Below are 18,489 nucleotides of genomic sequence, written 5' to 3'. Positions count from 1 at the left end.
ACTTTGGAAAGCCTGGACCACATGCGTCACTGGGAGTCATTTTTATTAGGGGCCTGGGGAGGCTCCAGCAAACCATGAGCTGACTAACCCCAAGGCCTGGGCCTGCTGGGGAGAGGAGGCGGGTTCTCTTTCCTCATCTTGGGAGTCAGCCTGTTCAGCCCTGAAGGTGGATGTCTCCTGCCTGTGGGGTCCCCTGGGCCTGCTAGGGGCATTTCAGCCTGCCGACTGGACGCGCAAGGCATTCATACTTAGCCCATAAAGCAGTGGGAAGGGGCAGAATTTAGTCAGGTGAGTTTAGTGCCTGATTTGGGTTCTCTGTCTTTTTTGATATGTTCAGTGCCTGCCACCCTCCACCCCCCACCCCCCTCCCACCTTCTCCCCCTTTTCCCTCCCTCTCCCCTCCCCTCCCCAGGAAAGGAGCCATAGTCAGGACATCATTTTTGAGTTGAGACTAGCAGAACGAGAAGAAGTTGGCCAGGCAGACAGATTGGGCTGGGAAGTGTGTTCTAGGCGGAAAGCAACACCAAGTCCCAAGGCTCCAGGCGATGAGAGTTTCCTGTGATTAAGGAATGACCAGTGCCCGGCCATTGCCAGGAGCCTGAGGCTCACGGGGGGGTCACTGGGCCATTGTGAAAGGCCTAGGATTCAGAAAGGCTTACATCCTCATGCTTTCGACCAGGGTTTCTCAACCTCGAGACTTGGGACATTTGAGGCTGGATGATTTTATGTCCTGTGCATTTCGGAAGGTCAGCAGCATCCCTGGCCTCTGCCCACCAGACACCAACAGCACCCCCTCCGGATGTATCTCCACACTTGACCTTGTGTCCCTGGGAGGCAGCACCAGCTTTGCCCTCAGGAGAACCACTGTTTTAGGTGATGAGGGGTCCCTGAGCATCTGGGGGCAGGAGGACGAGGTCAGAACAGAATTTCTGATGGGTCGGCGCTGCCCCAGCGGCACAGACAGTGGCCGTAAGGAGACTGAACCGAGAGACCAGGGTTGTGGGGAGGCGGGGGCGCTTCTACGATTGTCCTGGAGAAAGTGAATGGGTCTAGCGTGGGACAAGGCCATGAGGGAGGGAGGGAGGGAGGGAAGCTGACCAAGAAGTAGGACAAGGAGGGGCCACAGTGGTGCATTGCAGGGGAAACCGAGGCAGGGTGAGCAGAGTGAGCCGTTCGCAGCCATAACATCTGGCCTGGGGACTGTGGGCAGGTGAGCAGGGAGGAGAGTCTCTGGGGGCCTTGATCTCCCACACGGCTCTGCTCATTCATTCACGCATGCTCATTTGCAGGCATGGATGCCGGTCCACTTCCCCCATCCCTCCCTCAGCCACCTCTGTGCATCACCTCTCAATTCATCTGTCCTCCCCCAGACCAGAGAAGGCCCCCTCCTCCACGGAGCCCACCATGCTGACACCCCGGCAGAGTTTTCTGGGTGCTTCCCAACCCCCCGGCAGGCACCTGCTGCTCTGGAAAGCCAGGACCCTGTCCTGGTAGTGACCGTGCCGTTTGTTAACTCTTCCTGGGATCCAGGCCTTGCCTGCCATCCTGTGAGTCCCCCCCATTGCCAGCTGCTTTCGTGAAGAGCAAAAAGGCTCAAAGTGGGGAGTGTGTGCACCAGAGATTGTCCCCTGGCCTGGGAGCTTCATGTGGCTGAGCTGTCACCTGCTTGTCCATGGCTGTGTCCCGGCCCCTGCATACTGCCTGGCCCATCACAGATGTGCAGAGTTTATGGAATCGGTGACAGGGTCCTGGCCAGGCCAGTGGGGTCCGTAGGGCCCCGGAGCCTGGACCGTCTTTGTGCCACATCCCTGTGGTCCTGCCAATGACAGGCACCGATTTGGAGCGAATGCATAAACGAATGACGGAGTCAGCACATCCACAGCACCGGGGTAGCTTCCCGACCCTCATAGGCCCGGGAGCAAAGTCAAACTCTTGCCTAAGGACACGCTGACCGAGTGTCCGGGCCTGAGTGCACCTTTTCCCCACAGGTCTAGAATCTTCCAGGGTCTGATGCACGGCTTCCAGCGGCTTCCGACAGTCCCGCCTCGGGTTCTGTGGGCTCATCCACACCCAGGCTTCCGAACTATTTCAGGCCCATTTTCTGTGAGCCTCTCGTGGCCGTTTTTCCCTTCAGAGCAGAAAGCCAGTCTCATTTCACCAGGGAAGTAAAGGCAGCTCCCGGAGGGCTTCAGTTGGCCCTAGAGAAGCCTGCCACCGGGGCAGGCTGTCGTTTGGTGGGTCTCCGCTTTGGCTGCCTGGACAAGGCCCCCCGGGACTTTCGAGGACACTGGTGCCTTTCCCGACTTCTGACCCCTTCGGTTAGTTTTTCCAATTGTTATACTTTATATAAGAGGCACTGTGCAGAAAGCAGGCTCTCTCTTGATTTTGGCATCTTTCTCCTAGAATTGTGCGTGAGCCAAGGCACCTGTGAGGATTTGTCCACACAGAGCACGTTCCTGTACAATATTCCACTTTCGGACTAGATCAAAATTGATCTATTTTACTGTTGATGCATAGCTGAGTATTTTGCAATTGTGGTGATTAGGAATAATTCCACTATGAGCATTCTAGAATGTGTGTTTTGGAGAACGTATGTCCACACTTCTATTGGGTAAACGCCCAGGAGCGGGACTGTTAGGGCGCAGGGTGCGAACACCTTCAGCCTTGGCAGGTATTCCAGGTGGGAGAAACGTTGACTCACGTCTCAGGCCCTGGACCAGGGACTCACACATAACCTCAGCGACACGGTAGTTTGGGGCCAGACAATTCTTGGATGTCCCAGGCTGTCCTGTGTCCCTGGTCCTCAGTATGTCCCCAGTCTGTATTCTGTCGGTGCCAACAGCAACTGCCTTTCCCCAAGCTGTGACAATCAAAGACCTCCCAGGCATTGCCAAACTTTCCAGTGTCCCCCCAGGGGGTAAAGATCCCCCCACCACTCCTGCAGAGCCCCCATGCTCTGACTGTGAGGATGGGGGTGGTACCTTCCTATCAATAACCGCCCGGGACCAGGCCTGCGGAAGGCATGGGGGAGGTTCCATTTCTGCTTAAAGAGCAGCCCTGAGCGGGAAGTCTCCCCGAGGACTTACTGGCTCCGGGGAGGGCAGTGCTGGGCACAGGCCGTGATGTACGGAGCGGCCCCAGAGGACCATCTCCCTCAAGTGCACCTGCACCCATTGGCCAAGCCCCCGACTGATGGCACCTCCTCGGCCCTCCCCCGTCCCCCCGGCAGGCGCGGAGTCCTGCACCTTCACGAGAGCAGCGGGATCCATGACATCGGCCTGCCCCAGTGGCAGCTCCTGCTCTGCCTCATGGTCGTCGTCGTCATCCTGTTCTTCAGCCTCTGGAAGGGGGTGAAGACATCGGGGAAGGTAGGATCTTTGCTCCTCTATCTGTTGGGGGGTCGGCCTCAAACAATGAGTTTTTTCCTAGCCAGATCAGTCAGCTGGTGGAAACCAAAGGCGGCACCGGACGCACAAAGCTCGGGGTTGCTCCCAGCTCCTCCACCATCTCCCTGGGGGACTTGGGTCAAACCCCTTCCCTTCCCTGAGCCCGGGCTCCCCAACAGTAGGGAGGGCTACAAGTGGACCAGCGCACCCATGCTTTTCCGCCAAAGCTCCCTTCAGGGAAGTGGGAATGGGACACCCCAAGGGCCTTGCGAAAAAGCCTATTGGTCCCCTGCCACAAAAGCAAATCATTGACATGGGTTTCCTGTATTTTTAATTCTGGCTTAAAACTGCACGCAGATGTTCCCGCCTACTATGGAACCTAACCATTGCTTCACGATAGAACCAATCACTGCCCCATCTGAATTTCTGAGTAAAAGAGAATGCTCTAGAAGGTTATCTGCGTATCCTGGGGGCCAGTGCTGTGTGCCCCCAAGGGCCGTGGTGTCCTGGAGAGAGGAGCATGAGGCCAGAAGTTGGCATTCTGAACCTAAGCGTCACGTCCCCCTGTAGCCAGCCCCTCGGGGTGGAGCAGACGCAGGCCCCTGTTGACCCTTAGGCTGAGGAACACACCACCCCATTTGGACCCCAAGGGTTCCCCATGGAACCTGACCGCATTCAAGAGGGTGCAGCTGGGAGCTGTTCTCTCCACTGTTTTAGTTAGCTACTGCTGAGTAACAAGCCACCCCGAGATGTAGTGATGGAAAACATCAACCATTCTCTTCTCTCTCCTGATTCTGCGGGTGGACTGGGATCAGCTGGATGGCCCTTCCGCTCCGTGTGATGTTGCCTGGGTCACAGAGCTGGGGGCATGATGGGGATGGCATGTCCAAGACGGTGGGCACGTGGTGGCAGTGGGTGCCGGCTGGGCACCCCGCTGGCCCCTGCACTGGCCCCGTCAGCCAGAACGCTTTGGGCTGTTTCCACGCAGCCTCTTCGCATGGCTGGGGCAGCCGAATCCCAAATGCATGTTCCAAGCAGACGAGCCCTGATGTGTGAGAGTCCTTTCCAGTCTCGCTTGCACCATGTTGGCGTTGCCCCGGTGGCCGAGATAAGCCTCGTGGGAGGGGACCCCACCCTGGGTGGGTTTTACTGGGGGGGGGTCACAAGGCAACCATCTCCCACAATCAGGTAGACGTGAGTCTGTGAGACACCTCGTGAGATGGACGACAATTTTGGAAAGCAGGGTGTATCAGCGTTCCCGCTGGTGCTCCTAGGGTTCTCGGTCATGCCATTGAGGGCAAAGGTAGGTGAGGGGCCAATAGCCAGCAGAGGTGAATTAACTCCAGAAGAGCTTGAAGCGGCACTTCCTGTCTGCACATCGGAGACACAGTGTCCGTTCCAAGGAAGAGCCCCAACAGAAAGCGAGTCCGGGAGGAATTCTGGAGGAGAGCGACCCAGGCTAGCACCCCCGCCAGGCGGCACCTAGCCCGTGGCAGACCTCCCAGGCATAGTATCGAGGGATGAACCAGGGAAGGCAGGAGGAAAAAAAGCAGAGCCGGCGGGTAAATAAGTTTGGGGACCTTCAGTAAATGTTCTGTTGAATTCAGTTCAACTTATTAAACACTTACGGGCACCAACTTGTTAAACACCTACTATGTGCCAGGCCTGATGCTAGTACTGGTGATGCAAAGCTAAATAAGCCAGATTCCTTCTTCAGTTGGTCTCGAGCCCACATGTATTACAAACCAGTGTGGACCAGCCAATGGCATCAGTTTCTTAAGTCTCGACCCAGCAACATAAGGTGTCCCCCTTTCAATAAACAGAAATACTCACAAACTATTCATAAACATTATTACATAAAAAGTACACAGTATTACATATATCTTGCTTTTTAAAATTTAACTTGACCTTGGAGATAATTTCGCATGAGGCGGTCCGGCTACACTGTAGTGCACAGAGAACATGTGGCTTTCTAAATCGTCGTTAAATCAAATTAGTCTCCATGAACAATTTTTTTTAATGAGACAGGCTAGATGAGCGCAGAGTGCACTGCACAGAGGATAAAGTATGAGCTGGCTCGTGCAGGTTGTTTTAGTCCCGGCACCAGTGTGTTTATGTGCATTTTGTCTCAACAGAGAAGGTGTTTTAGCACCATGCTGCCTCGCCATAGAAGCCGGAGAGGCTGTGTTAGTGAAGGAAGAACGTTCTTCCCACTGAGAGGGTCTGCAGGGCCCATGGAGAGGGTGGCCTCTGGGCTGGGTCTCGGAGGACAGAGGCAGGAGGAGAGAGAAGGGGGCAGGGTAAAGGGAAGGGGGGTTTCAGGGGAGGAGCCTGAGCAAAGGCATGGGAGGTGCGGAAGCCCAGGCCGACCTCTCTGAACCTCCCCTGGGCACGGGTGGGGGCAGGGCTCTCCAGGCCTCTACAGGTGTGAGAACTAAAGATGTAGGAGCCCCTCCGTTGGCCTGGGGGTGGGGCCACCGCAGGCTTCTAACATCACACCCTGAGAGTGAGTTCCCCACAGCCAGCCTTAGCCAAGGGGGTGGAGCCTGCCTACCCAATTTAGCACTTGGCTGGAGCAGAGCCCGAGTTGTGAGTTGTCTTCGGGGGAGTGACGTTACAATGAAAAGGCACTGAGTATGCAGTGCCTCTGGGCAAAGGGGCCTTCAGCGGAGCCATCTCCCTGGCTGGNATAGAAGCCGGAGAGGCTGTGTTAGTGAAGGAAGAACGTTCTTCCCACTGAGAGGGTCTGCAGGGCCCATGGAGAGGGTGGCCTCTGGGCTGGGTCTCGGAGGACAGAGGCAGGAGGAGAGAGAAGGGGGCAGGGTAAAGGGAAGGGGGGTTTCAGGGGAGGAGCCTGAGCAAAGGCATGGGAGGTGCGGAAGCCCAGGCCGACCTCTCTGAACCTCCCCTGGGCACGGGTGGGGGCAGGGCTCTCCAGGCCTCTACAGGTGTGAGAACTAAAGACGTAGGAGCCCCTCCATTGGCCTGGGGGTGGGGCCACCACAGGCTTCTAACATCACACCCTGAGAGTGAGTTCCCCACAGCCAGCCTTAGCCAAGGGGTGGAGCCTGCCTACCCAATTTAGCACTTGGCTGGAGCAGAGCCTGAGTTGTCTTCGGGGGAGTGACGTTACAATGAAAAGGCACTGAGTATGCAGTGCCTCTGGGCAAAGGGGCCTTCGGCGGAGCCATCTCCCTGGCTGGGGAGAGACTGGAGGGGTGGGGCAGGAATGTGGCACCAGGGAAGCCCCCCAGGTGGAAACACATCAGCAGCATCCACAGCCCACATTTGCGCAAGTCCCCCAGTCTACAGGGAGGGACCTCTCATAGGACATTCTTGTGCCCTGTCCCTAATTGTGTTTATAAACTGGCTCAGGAGAAAAACAAGAGCGTTGCTTATATCTTCCAGATTGCCCGTGGATCAGGGCCGGAGCTTCCTTAGTGGGCGGCTTCCACAGCCACAGAGCAGCCAGAAATGAATTGCAAATGTTCCCACTTCCTGGCAGCTCTGTGGTGGGAAGATGTGTGGCTCCACTGTCCCCTGCTGGGACCGGGCTTGGGGGCCATGCAGTCTGAACCTGAGAAAGGAGTTACCTCTGCGACCTTGACCCACGGATCACCCCAGGGTAAAGGGGTGGAGGTCTGAGTCTGTAGTTAGCAGGCAGGGTGTCCCCAGGTGGGCAGGCAAGCCTCGCCCACCTCCCCCCCTTGGCTGAACTGGCCCTCAGCGACTGCAAGCCCAGTAAGCCAGCACCTACCTACTGTGGACCCCTGGGAGATACCCAAGGGCCATCCACTCCTTCCTGCTTGTAGAAATGGGGAATCTGGGGCCCAGAGAGGGGAAGGGTTGCATACCAATCTTCAGCACAGCCAGGACTCGAACTTGGGTCTCAAGTACACAGCAGAGTGAATGATTAAGCATGTGGCCTGGTGGTCAGACCATCAGCATCCAAGTCCAGGAACCATCATTTCCTACTGGGTGGCCCCAAGGTTAATGGTGCCCCCTAAGCTTTCAGGTCCTCACTTGCAAAGTGACAGCAAGTATCGATGGCACCAGCCGCCAGGGCTGCCCGGAGGGTGGAGCGAGAGGTCCTCAGGGCAGGGCAGGGCTGGCATATGGGAATTGCTCAACTAACAACCCTGTCACTCTTCAGCCGTCATTAGCCCCCTGCTGGTGCTCAGTGGGTTTGGAACTGCCAACTTCCTGTGGAGCCGGAAGAGGGTGCAGCCCAGGCCCCCGGCTGCTCTGTCTACTTGTTGAACCTTGGACTTCCTTATGTCTGGAGATCAGTCAGGACAATGGCACTGGCCTGGGTCAACCACCCACACTCCGCCCTCTTCCCAGCTGGGCTCTGGGCTTTCCAGGAAATGGGACAAGACAGAGCACTTTCTCGAATTCTGGTCAAGTTGGTGGGGTCAGGGGCAGAGAAGCTGGACCAATTCAAGGTAAACCTGACTGCTAGAACATTTAAATAGAAAGATCTTTTTTTTTCTTTTTCTTTTTTTTTTTTTTTTACCTTTTGCGTTCAAGTCATCAGTCCGGCCACGTCTTCTCAACAATTTGTCAACACTGGCCGGTCCTGGCTTGCTCTTGTGCCTCCGCCGACGCAGCTACATGGACAGCATCCTTTGCCTGTGACGGGTGAATGGGCCGAAACATTCACAGCTCAGCATTTTCTTAAGTAACAAGTGTATGCCCCTCACCCCACAAATCTTAGTACGTCTCCATTGTTAGTGCAAATGTCCCGGAGACCCAGTTTGGAGAAGTGTAAATTACAAATCACTGGAGGTTCCATGAAGGCAGCTTGCATCCTTCCTGTGTGAGAGAAGGCTTTGGCCGTGACCTTGAGCCGGGCTTCTCAACCTTCCATGCTCATAAGAACCACGTGGAGTGCTTGTTGAAGCTCAGGGTCCTGGGTCCTTCCTTGAGAGGGTGACTCTGGGGTGAGCATTGCATTTCTGACAAATTCTGGTGCTGCTGATGCCGCTGGTCCAGGGGCCTCCCCTTGACCTAGTCCTTTGCCTCGTGCCTGGATCCTAGCAAGGTTTGCATGCCTGCAAGGACAGGGAGCTCACCTCCTTTCCTCTTTAGAGACTTCTGTCCATTAGAAAGCTCTCCCTTTGCCGGAGCCTCAGTCTTCCTCATCGGAGTTGTCAGCCATTGCACTTGGCACCTTGGAACCATGCAAATTCTAACCCACACCCACAAAAACACTAGGTGGAGAAGAAGTTGGACTTGAGGTAACAGAAAGCAGTGTCTTCCCTTGGGGACTGATGGCACTTGTCAGAACCAGCAGGCTCCCGGTCGTTCCTCTCATCTCATTCTCGAAGATGGACCGAGCCTGGCTTCTCATGGCCAGAGATTCACTGCACGCCAAAAGTTTGGGAGAAGAGAAGCCTGGGGTGGGGCTGACACAGCCCGTGGGTCCCTTTTCTCTGCCCAGGGTGCAACCAGGGTGCCCGTGAGCGTGAGTGAGCTATTGGCCGAGGCCCAGCGCCTCCCCTTCCACACGAGGGCCGCAGAACTCACTCCTGCCCTCAGTTCTGAGAACTCTCAACGAGCCTCAGATGGTTGACCTCGAACACACGTGCAGGAACGGAGGGAACTCCCTACTTGATGGTTGACTGCAGCTGGGGTCAGCTCCGTCGTCCTCTGACGTGCTCTTGGATGGAGTCCATGCTGGAGTCTCAGGCGTGGCCAGGGCAGGGCGGCCTCCTGACCCCGTGGGAGAGTCCTTCCAGTCCGGCCAGGGGTGCAGTGTCTGGGCGGGTGGAGTGGTGGTGTGAGGTGCCCTGCCGAGCGGGGTGGTGGGCCCGCAGTTGGTGACATGACTTGGAGGGGAACCGGGCAGCCAGGACCTAGCAAGGGTGTCTGAGGGCTCCTCCTCGTGCCTGTCACTGAGGGGTTAGTCCCATTTGTCCCAGCTCGAGGGGAACAAATCCGTGATTAATGTGAGGCTGTCCAGATGCACGGGCTCCACTTTCTAAGGCGTGTTATCCACCTCATTTGTTTTTGGAAACGTGTCCGCCTTGTTCCCGCACCCCTGGAAGAAAACAGAAATCGAAAGCCTGTATATGCACAGCGCCCCCTACCTGCCACCTGACAAGGGAGGGATGGAGGAACAATTGGATACCACGAAACAGGAGCCTGATTCCCGCATCATTTCCCTCAGAAGACACGTTCGACCACTGATACATTTAATTACTCCTGGATTCATTTGTTCACTTATGCACGTATTCTTTCATTGATTCTTTGACTAATTTCATCATCCGCCAACCTCCTGATTTATCACTGACCCACTCATCCATGTGTCGACCCACTCAACCATGTGCTCAGCTAATCATCCATCTATCCATTTAACTATCTACACAACTATGTGTCCATCCATTCATCCATCCAACCATCTATCCATTCATTTACCTACCTGTTCATCTGTCAACCACCCTGTTTATCAACCATTCCTCCACCCATCCAGCAAACGTTTTTTTAGGCATCCGTGTGTGCCATGTGCTGGAGACAAGTTTGAAAACAATGGGTGTTTTGCTTCTATCGTGCTCATGGCCCGGTGGGAAAGACAGATGAGGAGGATAGATGTCAGCCCGTAAACATAACTGTGGGAAGCACACAATTTCACTTCCTACATCTCAGTGTTTGTGGGGGGGCCCACAGCGCTCTAGACTGGCAAAGAACTTCACCCTCAGACGTGGTTCAGGGCTTCCGTTTTCTCCCTACGGATGTGTAAAGATTCTGGGGGCCTGTCTGGCATCAGGGCTTTGAGAGGCGGGCCACCTGGTCCTTCAGTCACGCGTCCTCTAGTGCCTCAGTGGAGTCTTCCTTGGGTGAGGGCGTCCCAGCCCTGAGCACGCCTCTGCCAGGGGCCACCTCTGCCTGTGGCGGTGGCTCTAACCTCGGGGGAGGTCTACATCAGCTGGGGGAGCTTTTAAAGCGTCCTGAAGTGCAGGCCCCAGCCCACAGAATTAAACCAGGAACTTCAAGAAGGGGGTGTGAACTTGGACCTTTTTCTCTGTAACTTCCCCCGAAATATGTCGGCAAGTCGTCACGGGTGAGAAGGAGCAGCGAGGAAGCCCCCCAGCCCCTCTCTTCCCGCCTCCCTTCTCTGTCCCCCTACCTGGTGAGGAGGGGGAAAGAGGGTGTTGTCTTCATCTGGGAGCGTCTCTTTCTTGCAAGGTTTCTGGGACTTCGGGCCCATGAAATACTCTGTTGAAGGAGGACCAGAGCTCCGTCTGCTTCCTGCCCAACCACATCCCTTCTCCGCAATGAGCGCAGCAGGGTGTGCTTAAATGAGGGGAGGGGGGAGGGTGAGAGAAGCAATGGAGGGAGGGGCTGGGGTGGAAAGGCAGGTGTACCTAGTTCCTCCAGGGCAGCTTGAAGGGGCCAGGAGAGGCGGCTTGTGGCGGAGGAAGCGGCAGGTGCTGCAAAAACCTGGTCATTGTCCTCACGCCCTTGGCCCGGCGGCAGCGCTGTGCCCAGGGTGGCTGGCTCCCCACTCAGTTGTGAGCGGGCGCTGGGGTGTGGCCCATGCCTGCTCATTCCCTGGTGGATTCCGCCCGGGCCTGGACTGGAGACAGAGCGGCCAGCCACCCACTGGGTGAAGGGAGCTGGGAGGAGGGGGCCTGCCCCGCCCCCCCGGGCAGAACCAGGCCCTCAGCGCCGCCTTGTTTTCTGGCAGGTGGTGTGGATCACGGCCACGCTGCCCTACTTCGTGCTGTTCGTGCTCCTGGTCCACGGCCTCACGCTGCCCGGCGCCTCCAACGGCATCAGCGCCTACCTGCACATCGACTTCTACCGCCTGAAGGAGGCTACGGTCCGTGCCCGATGACCCCCACCCACACGCCAGGGTCAGGGAGGGCTCTCGGGGCAGGCAGCGGTAGGAAATCTGGTCCTGGCTCGGCCCCAGACTTGCTGATGCTTCTCCACCGACTGATGCTGAATTGATTTGCCCTCTCCAGCTCTGATGGTCTGGGATTGCGTGGTTCCTTTTGGTGGCCTTTGTAGACGCCCCCCTTCTCACGGGGAGCAATACTCCATCCCAGGTTTTTACCTCTGCCCGGTGCTGTGGGCCCCCAGCCCACCCAAGCCAGCCCAGTCCTATTTCCACTCTGAGATCCCCAGCACTGGTCCTTGCCACCACCCTCATCAGCCAGAGGGAGACTTGGGCCTGCTGACTGCCTCTCCCACCACCCCCTCCAGCTCTGTGTCCTGGCCAGGGTCACAGATGACAATGAAGTGGGTGACACTGGAGTGGAGCCCAAAGCAGGGGGGAGGGGCTGGGAGCACAGTCTCAGAGGGACCAACGCCTTGAGCAGAGGTTCAAACCTCAGCTCAGGTGACCTCGCCTCCTCCCTCAGCCCCACCTCAGTGACAGCTCCTCGGCATTGTCCCTCACAGCAATTCTAGCCACACGGGACTGGGAGGGACTGGGAGGGACTGGGAGGAACCCCTCCCACGACACACCTCCCCGAGTTATGACATAGCAGCATACCACAGGGTTTCAGCCCAGCCACCAAGAGAAAAACCCATTTCCTTCATGACTACCAGAAAGATAGCAGAGCACGAGGCAAGAATCGGCCTCATGAACCGTGAAGCAGGTCAGACTTCTGTCGGCCCCACGAGTGTTTAAGGGGCCGAGTGTTCCCCCGCACATAGAAACCACGCCCGGCGCTGTCTCCAGGAGCAGCTCTGTCCTCCTCCATCCGGCTGCCTCTCTTGTGCCAACGGGGTAGGGGAAGCCTAGGAGAATGTCAGTGGGGAAACGACAGAAACCCCACAAACCTAACGGCGGCCCCTCTGGGGAGTGGGTGAGGCGTCATCATCCCCAGGACGCAGAGGCGCGAACTGGTAGGCAGGGACTCAAAGTGGACCCGGGCCAGACCGGGAGGCGGGCAGCCCGGACAGGGACTCGGATCTCTGGGCCCAGGGCCATGTGCCTTCATCGCTCAAAAGATGGAAGAATAAGTGAGCGCCACTGGCCCCCAGGAGAAACCACTGTGTGGCTGGTGGAAGATGCTAGAAACTTACTCCCTTCCTGAAGATGCAATCTCCATAACTCCTGGGGGGGTCATAACCTCGCTCCACCCACACAGCCTGGTCTGTGAGCTCACTGCCTTCCTTTAACAGTCGGGACACCAAGCAGAGCCAGAAAGTTCCTGTGAAGGCCACCCAGCACCAGGAGATGCTGGAAAGACCCCAGGTCCTCCATCCGGCCATTCTGTCCAGGCTTCAGGGGGTTGGGGGTGGCCTGCTGCCACCTCCGGTCCAGACCTCGTTTCCTCAGGTCGCAGTGTCCCTGGGGTGTCCCAGCCCTCCTGGAGTAGTGAGACAGCCCCCTTCTTGAGGCAGCCGAGGGTGACGGCTTTTGTCTGCCCGTCTCAGGTCTGGATTGATGCGGCGACTCAGATATTCTTCTCCCTGGGGGCTGGATTTGGAGTCTTGATCGCATTTGCCAGTTACAACAAATTCGACAACAACTGCTACAGGTGAGGTCCGTCCCAGGGCGTGGCTTTCAGAGCAGACAGCACTGTCTGTCTGTCCAGCTGGTGCCCAGGCTGGTCACATGAGTGGTGAGGGGAGGGCAGAGCAGATGGAAGTCTGCCCAGGGCAGTGGGGTCTGCACAGACTGGGCCTCCGTCCGTTCCTCTCTGTCAAAGGCCAAAGACAGAATCACAACCCCCTGGTACGAGACAGAGTAGGCTGGTGTGTACCAGTGGGGCAGGCTGCAGGAAGAGTGAGGAAATGGGGTGACCAGCCCTGGAGCAGTGGGTCAGCAAGAGCCTGGAGGTGGGCTGGAGGCGGGCTTTGTAGGACAGTCGGACCGTGACAGGCAGACACAGAGTGGGTGGGTAGCAGGCATGGTGGGGAGCAGCCTCTGCAGTGCCAGGGAGGTGATTTACCCCCCTGGTTTGTTTGGATGGAGAACAAGCCTGGAGGGGGGTGCTCTGCCCCCTGAACAAAGCTCTTGGTTGCCCACTGAGAAGCCGAAGGATGGTGGGGGGCCATGGAAAGTGGGTTGAGAAGGGCCCTGGTGACTATGTCCCCCAACAAGAATTGGGTGCCAGACTCTGGTCTCAGAGCATGGCCCCGGCAGCTGGGCATCTGTTTCTTGCAGCTGTAGGCACTTGCCTCCTGACGGTGGGGCCTCAGGGCCCAGGGCAGCAAGGACACAGGAGGCATGTGAGGCTGTGGGGTTCCAGAGTGGTCCAGGGGTCTATGAACAGAGGCAGAGATGGGGTCGCCGGACAGCGACTTGAACTAACAGTGACTCTTTCCCCCAGGGACGCCCTGCTCACCAGCACCATTAACTGTGTCACCAGCTTCGTCTCTGGCTTTGCCATCTTCTCCATCCTCGGTTATATGGCCCACGAACACAAGGTCAACATCGAGGATGTCGCCACTGAAGGTGGGTGGGTGGCCCTAGCCCCAGGAGGGCGAGGGGGCCGAGCAACCCGCCTCGTTCAAGGCCAAGCAGCTCTGCAGCAGAGGTGGGACTGAGCGCGCCGGACAGGGAGCTCTCCGGAGGGCCTGCGAGAGGCCCTCTGGGTCCATCTGGGTGGGAGTTCCAGGTGGTCCTGGGCCCACTGCGATGTAGCAGCGCCCTCCTCTGAGTCCGGCTGAGCATCTACTTGGCTCCAGCCCCTGGGCTGCCCACTGATGCACCGTCACTTAGTTCTCATAGGTGATAGTGAATAGACCCACTTTAATGATGAGAACACTGAGATTCAAACTAAGCAGCCCAAGGTCCCCTGCTGATCAGTCCAGCCGTGGAGCCTGTGTCCTTCCCCATTGTTTCCAGTATCCTCGAGGCCCCAAAGAAGCTGAGACCTTGGGCGGAGCCTGTGAGCATAGAGGACCCCCCACGGGGTGCAGGAGGAGGGCAGGTGCCGGAGCCGTCCAGACACGGCACTGCTCTCTGGTCCGGCCACTGGAGGTCCATGTCCTTAGGGCATGGGCTGCAAGCTGGAGCTGGGTTTGTCTGTCATCTCCAGGACCTCAGTTTCTTGCCCATGCATCGCTGACCCATGCCACAGGCTGGCCTGAGGCCGGTGGAGCCCCCCGAGGCCCTCCTCCCACCTGCCGCCCTGACCGGCAGTCCCAGCTGGTGACGAGGCCTTCCATGTTTCTTCCAGGAGCTGGTCTGGTGTTCATCCTATACCCAGAAGCCATCTCCACCCTGTCGGGGTCCACATTCTGGGCCGTGGTGTTCTTCATCATGCTCCTGGCCCTGGGGATTGACAGCTCAGTGAGTGACCCTGCTCAGGACACCCCCCCCCCACCCGCCACGCAGCTCAGCCTCAAGTCCCCCCATTCAGACCTTTGCTTAGTAGTCCTTTCCAGAAGGCCCTGTTTGAATGCAAACAAGGAAGTCAGTCCTCACTCAAAAAGGCGAGATGTAAGCCACAGCCAGGACCCAATAGAAACCCAGTGGCACCGTGGAAATCCACGCCAGAGGGACCGCAGATCGGCCAGCCCAGCGCTCTCCGCTTGCAGACGGGAACTGGAATCAGAAAGCGGTGCAGAGCACCTCTCCTCCAGGGGGCGCTCCTCCCCTTACGACGTCATCAACCAAAGCCCTGGCAGCCTCTTTTGCATCGTAGAACCTGTAGCTGGCCCATCTGTAAGATTAGATTTCCTGGCCGATTTCTGTGTGTCCACCTTTAGGACACCATGCCTGCAAGTTGGCAAGAAGTCTTAGGGTAGGGCTGGCCGGCGGGCTTCCTCTCGTGGCCTCGGCAGTGCGGGGAGCTGCCAGGAGCAGGGTGTGCAGGAGGGTCCGAGGATGCTTCCAGGCCCTGAGGAAGGGACCCTGATTTTGCTGAGCAAAGCCTGCCAAGGGGAGGGTCGTGCCCTTGGCTGGAGTGTGGCCTGTGTGCTACTTGTCTGCCGTCCCAGGCTCAGTTGGGGTGTCTCGTAAGCCAACACATAATGATTACTCATGTGAGGCCATGAGCAATAAGAGCCTAGAGCTGTACGCTATGTGACCCTTCCACACTTGGGGGAATGAGGAACGCAGTCCCAGTCCTTGTCGGAAGCTGCTGCCTGGAGTCCCCAGCACCAGAAGCTCCCATTTGGCCGCTGTTTCCAGGACACCCTGCTCGTGTGCTGATTACCCGGCTGTTGGGCACACTGTGCCTTTCACGTACCTGACCCCACTGGGGCTGAGTGGTGGGGGAAGGGACAGGTGCCCATTGATCAGGGGTGACGGAGTTACCTGTCCCCCCTGCCCCATGTGGTTTCTGAGTGCTGAGTTCGGCTGAGAGGGTGAGAGGCTGGGGAGGCAGGCAGTGCCGGCCGATGTCTCTGGAGAGGCAAGGCAGTCAGTGCATGAGCTCTGTGACGGCAAGGGGGTGGGGGAGCCAGAGTCTGAGGCTCAGGGCACCCCCCCTTTCCTGCACCCACCCTGCCTGGCTCCCCCCAGATGGGAGGCATGGAAGCCGTCATCACGGGCCTGGCCGACGACTTCCAGGTCCTGAAGAGACACCGGAAACTCTTCACGTTCGGCGTCACCTTCGGGACCTTCCTCCTGGCCCTGTTTTGCATCACCAAGGTGAGGAGGGGCAGCAGTCCAGGCCCCTCCTGTTGTGGGGGAGGGGTGGGGAGCCGGTATGGGCAGAGCTGGGTGAGGTCAGGGCAGGCCCGGACATCCTCGACCCTGTGGCCTGACCCCTAGGGTCACACTCCATGGTCATATCTCACCTCTGAGTCTGGGGCTCTCTAGCCAGCAGTGGTGTCAGAGGTAGCAAAATCCCTTTGACCCCCTCAGACCCTGTGACTCTGGAAGGCCTCGGTCAGGACACACACATGTGACACCAGCACAATAGTCCCCAAAACCCTGTCACCCACGTTCTCAAACTGAATTCTGAGCCAGTGGGAAAGGGGACAAGGGACGGGGACCTCGTGGTGGATGTCACTGTTGGTGGCCACTTCCAGCCAAGACGGCCTCAGCTCTCTCCCTCCGTGCCAGGGTGGGATATATGTGCTGACCCTGCTGGACACGTTCGCAGCGGGCACCTCCATCCTGTTCGCGGTGCTCATGGAGGCCATTGGCGTCTCCTGGTTTTACGGTACGTGCTGTGTCCTGCATGTGTGGAAGAGCCTCGGCCCCCCGTGTTCCTGGGCACTTTTCACCTGGATCTCGAAGGGGCTTCCATGTCAGGCCTGTTCCTTGTCAGGAGCATCTCCCCCAGGCCCCAGCAAACCCCCATGACAACCTTACCCCCTTCAGTGGGGTCTCAAAGGCACCCAGCATCAGCCTTTAAAGAGGGACTTGAGGAGGCCACGACTCCCCAGCCCTGCAGTCCACTCCAAAGCAGGATGGCCAGATTGCTCACACAGAAGACAAGGTGCCCAGTTACAGCTGAAATTCAGACCGATGGTGCATAATTGTTTTAGGGCACGTGTGTCCTGAATATTGCATGGGACACACTTAGACTAAGGTGGTTTTTATCGGCTGTTTGAAATTCACGTGTAATCGGAAATCCTGTGTCTTGTCTGGGAAGCTTTTTCTGCAGCTGAGCGGGTGTAAGATGTTACCAGGTGTCAATGTGTTACCACTGTTGATTCCCTGTCACACCCAAGTGAGTCCTGTTCTCCGTCTTTGCTACGAGTCACAAAGAGACCTCGGGGCGAGCCAGGGCCCTTCCACCAGACCGAAGTCAGACAAAGCCTGGCCTCCAAGGCCTCATGGTTGAGGAGCGAGAACCAGAGGGGAAGCCAGGCTTTGGAGTCAGGCTGGCCTGGCCTAGTGACCTGGGGCAAGACCCCTCCCCTCCCCGAACCTGTCTCCCTCTGGAAAGTGACCGGGAGTGGCCCAGTGGTGGCACTGTGAGCGTGTCCTCTCCATTGCTCTGCCCCAGCCAAGGGCCTGTCCCCAGGAGTAAGGGCTGGGGTGTCCCGTCATGCCTCCCTGCCCAGCTCTCCGTCTGGAGCTCTGCAGGGTTGCAGTGACAGAGCTCTGTGTGTGTGTGCACGTACACAGGGGTGGACAGATTCAGCAATGACATCCAGCAGATGATGGGGTTCAAGCCAGGACTGTACTGGAGACTGTGCTGGAAGTTCATCAGCCCTGCCTTCCTCCTGGTGCGTGCTGTGGGCAGTGGGGGGGGGGGGGCCTGGGCCCCAAGGGGCTGTGTCCGGGGTGGGGGCGGGGGGCACATTTGCTTCTTAGTGGAGGAGGCTCTGGGGCACAGAGTCCTGGCCACTTGGAGGGGACATGGGGCCACTCAGGCCTGTTGCCTGGGCAATGGACTTCCACACCAGCTGGGTCTGCAGCCTGGGCCAGGTCCCTGGGCAGCTGTGGGCCACCAGCTCCAAAGTCACCTCTCCATTCTTTTCTTTTCTCGTTCCCTGTGTCTTTGCCTCCCTCTGCTTACCATTTGCTTCTTCAATTCTTTCTCTGTTTCTTGCTCTGTTTTCTCCACCCCTGCAATCCCCCTCATCCCCCCAATTCCTCCGCTCCTGCCCTGCCCTCCCTCCTTCCTCTGTCTGCCCGCCCACCCCCCCCCCTGCCCCCCAGTTTGTGGTGGTGGTGAGCATCATCAACTTCAAGCAGCTCACCTATGACGACTACGTCTTCCCGCTCTGGGCCAACTGGGTGGGCTGGGGCGTCGCACTCTCCTCCATGACGCTGGTGCCCGCCTATGTCGCCTACAAGTTCCTGAGCACTCAAGGCTCCCTGTGGGAGGTGAGCTCGGCCCAGGGGGAGGGCAGGGGGCAGTCTGGGAGGGGACACTGGGTCATTCCTGCCAGGATGAGAGGGGACATGGGACAGGGACCCCAGGCTCAGGCGGACCCACCGTGAACCTCGGTTTCCACACTTGTAACCTGGGGAAAATCCCGCAGACCTTGAAGGAAAAGAGAGTGCTGGCTCGGTGCCCGGCACGTGGCAGATATTCAACACGCGTTCCCAGCTACTGTGTCCCGTGTCATGAGCACTGTGACAGGCATGCGCCCACTGCCCCTGGCTGTTAAAGGGCCCCGTCTCTTAGGAATGGTGGTGAAGGTCCTTCCCTACCATCCTTACTTTGCGAAATGCAGGCTTCGCCCCTCCTCCCTTCACAGGTCCTGCCTGCGGGTCAGCATGGCCCAG

General features: G+C 57.9%; 1 protein-coding gene across 2 annotated transcripts in view; it reads left to right on the top strand.

Annotated features, from left to right (window-relative positions):
* SLC6A2 (solute carrier family 6 member 2) overlaps nt 1-18,268 on the top strand; it is a 36,539-nt gene extending 18,271 nt beyond the window's left edge. For both annotated transcript variants that reach the window (XM_037066469.1, XM_037066470.1), the window contains 9 exons: nt 3,230-3,368; nt 11,077-11,211; nt 12,780-12,883; nt 13,679-13,803; nt 14,531-14,643; nt 15,820-15,948; nt 16,366-16,465; nt 17,380-17,480; nt 17,917-18,268. In XM_037066469.1, coding sequence (XP_036922364.1) covers nt 3,230-3,368; nt 11,077-11,211; nt 12,780-12,883; nt 13,679-13,803; nt 14,531-14,643; nt 15,820-15,948; nt 16,366-16,465; nt 17,380-17,480; nt 17,917-18,201 — 1,231 coding nt within the window. In that variant the 3' untranslated portion in view covers nt 18,202-18,268. The remainder of the gene's footprint in view (nt 1-3,229; nt 3,369-11,076; nt 11,212-12,779; nt 12,884-13,678; nt 13,804-14,530; nt 14,644-15,819; nt 15,949-16,365; nt 16,466-17,379; nt 17,481-17,916) is intronic.
* Nucleotides 18,269-18,489: the final 221 nt, after the last annotated feature.

This window comes from Sturnira hondurensis, unplaced genomic scaffold, assembly GCF_014824575.4.
Source record: "Sturnira hondurensis isolate 20B ecotype Veracruz unplaced genomic scaffold, ASM1482457v3 Scaffold0016617, whole genome shotgun sequence".
Taxonomy (NCBI): Eukaryota; Metazoa; Chordata; class Mammalia; order Chiroptera; family Phyllostomidae; genus Sturnira; species Sturnira hondurensis.
The sequence above is the reverse complement of the archived record's forward strand: the minus strand, read 5'-3'. Positions and strand labels throughout refer to the sequence as shown.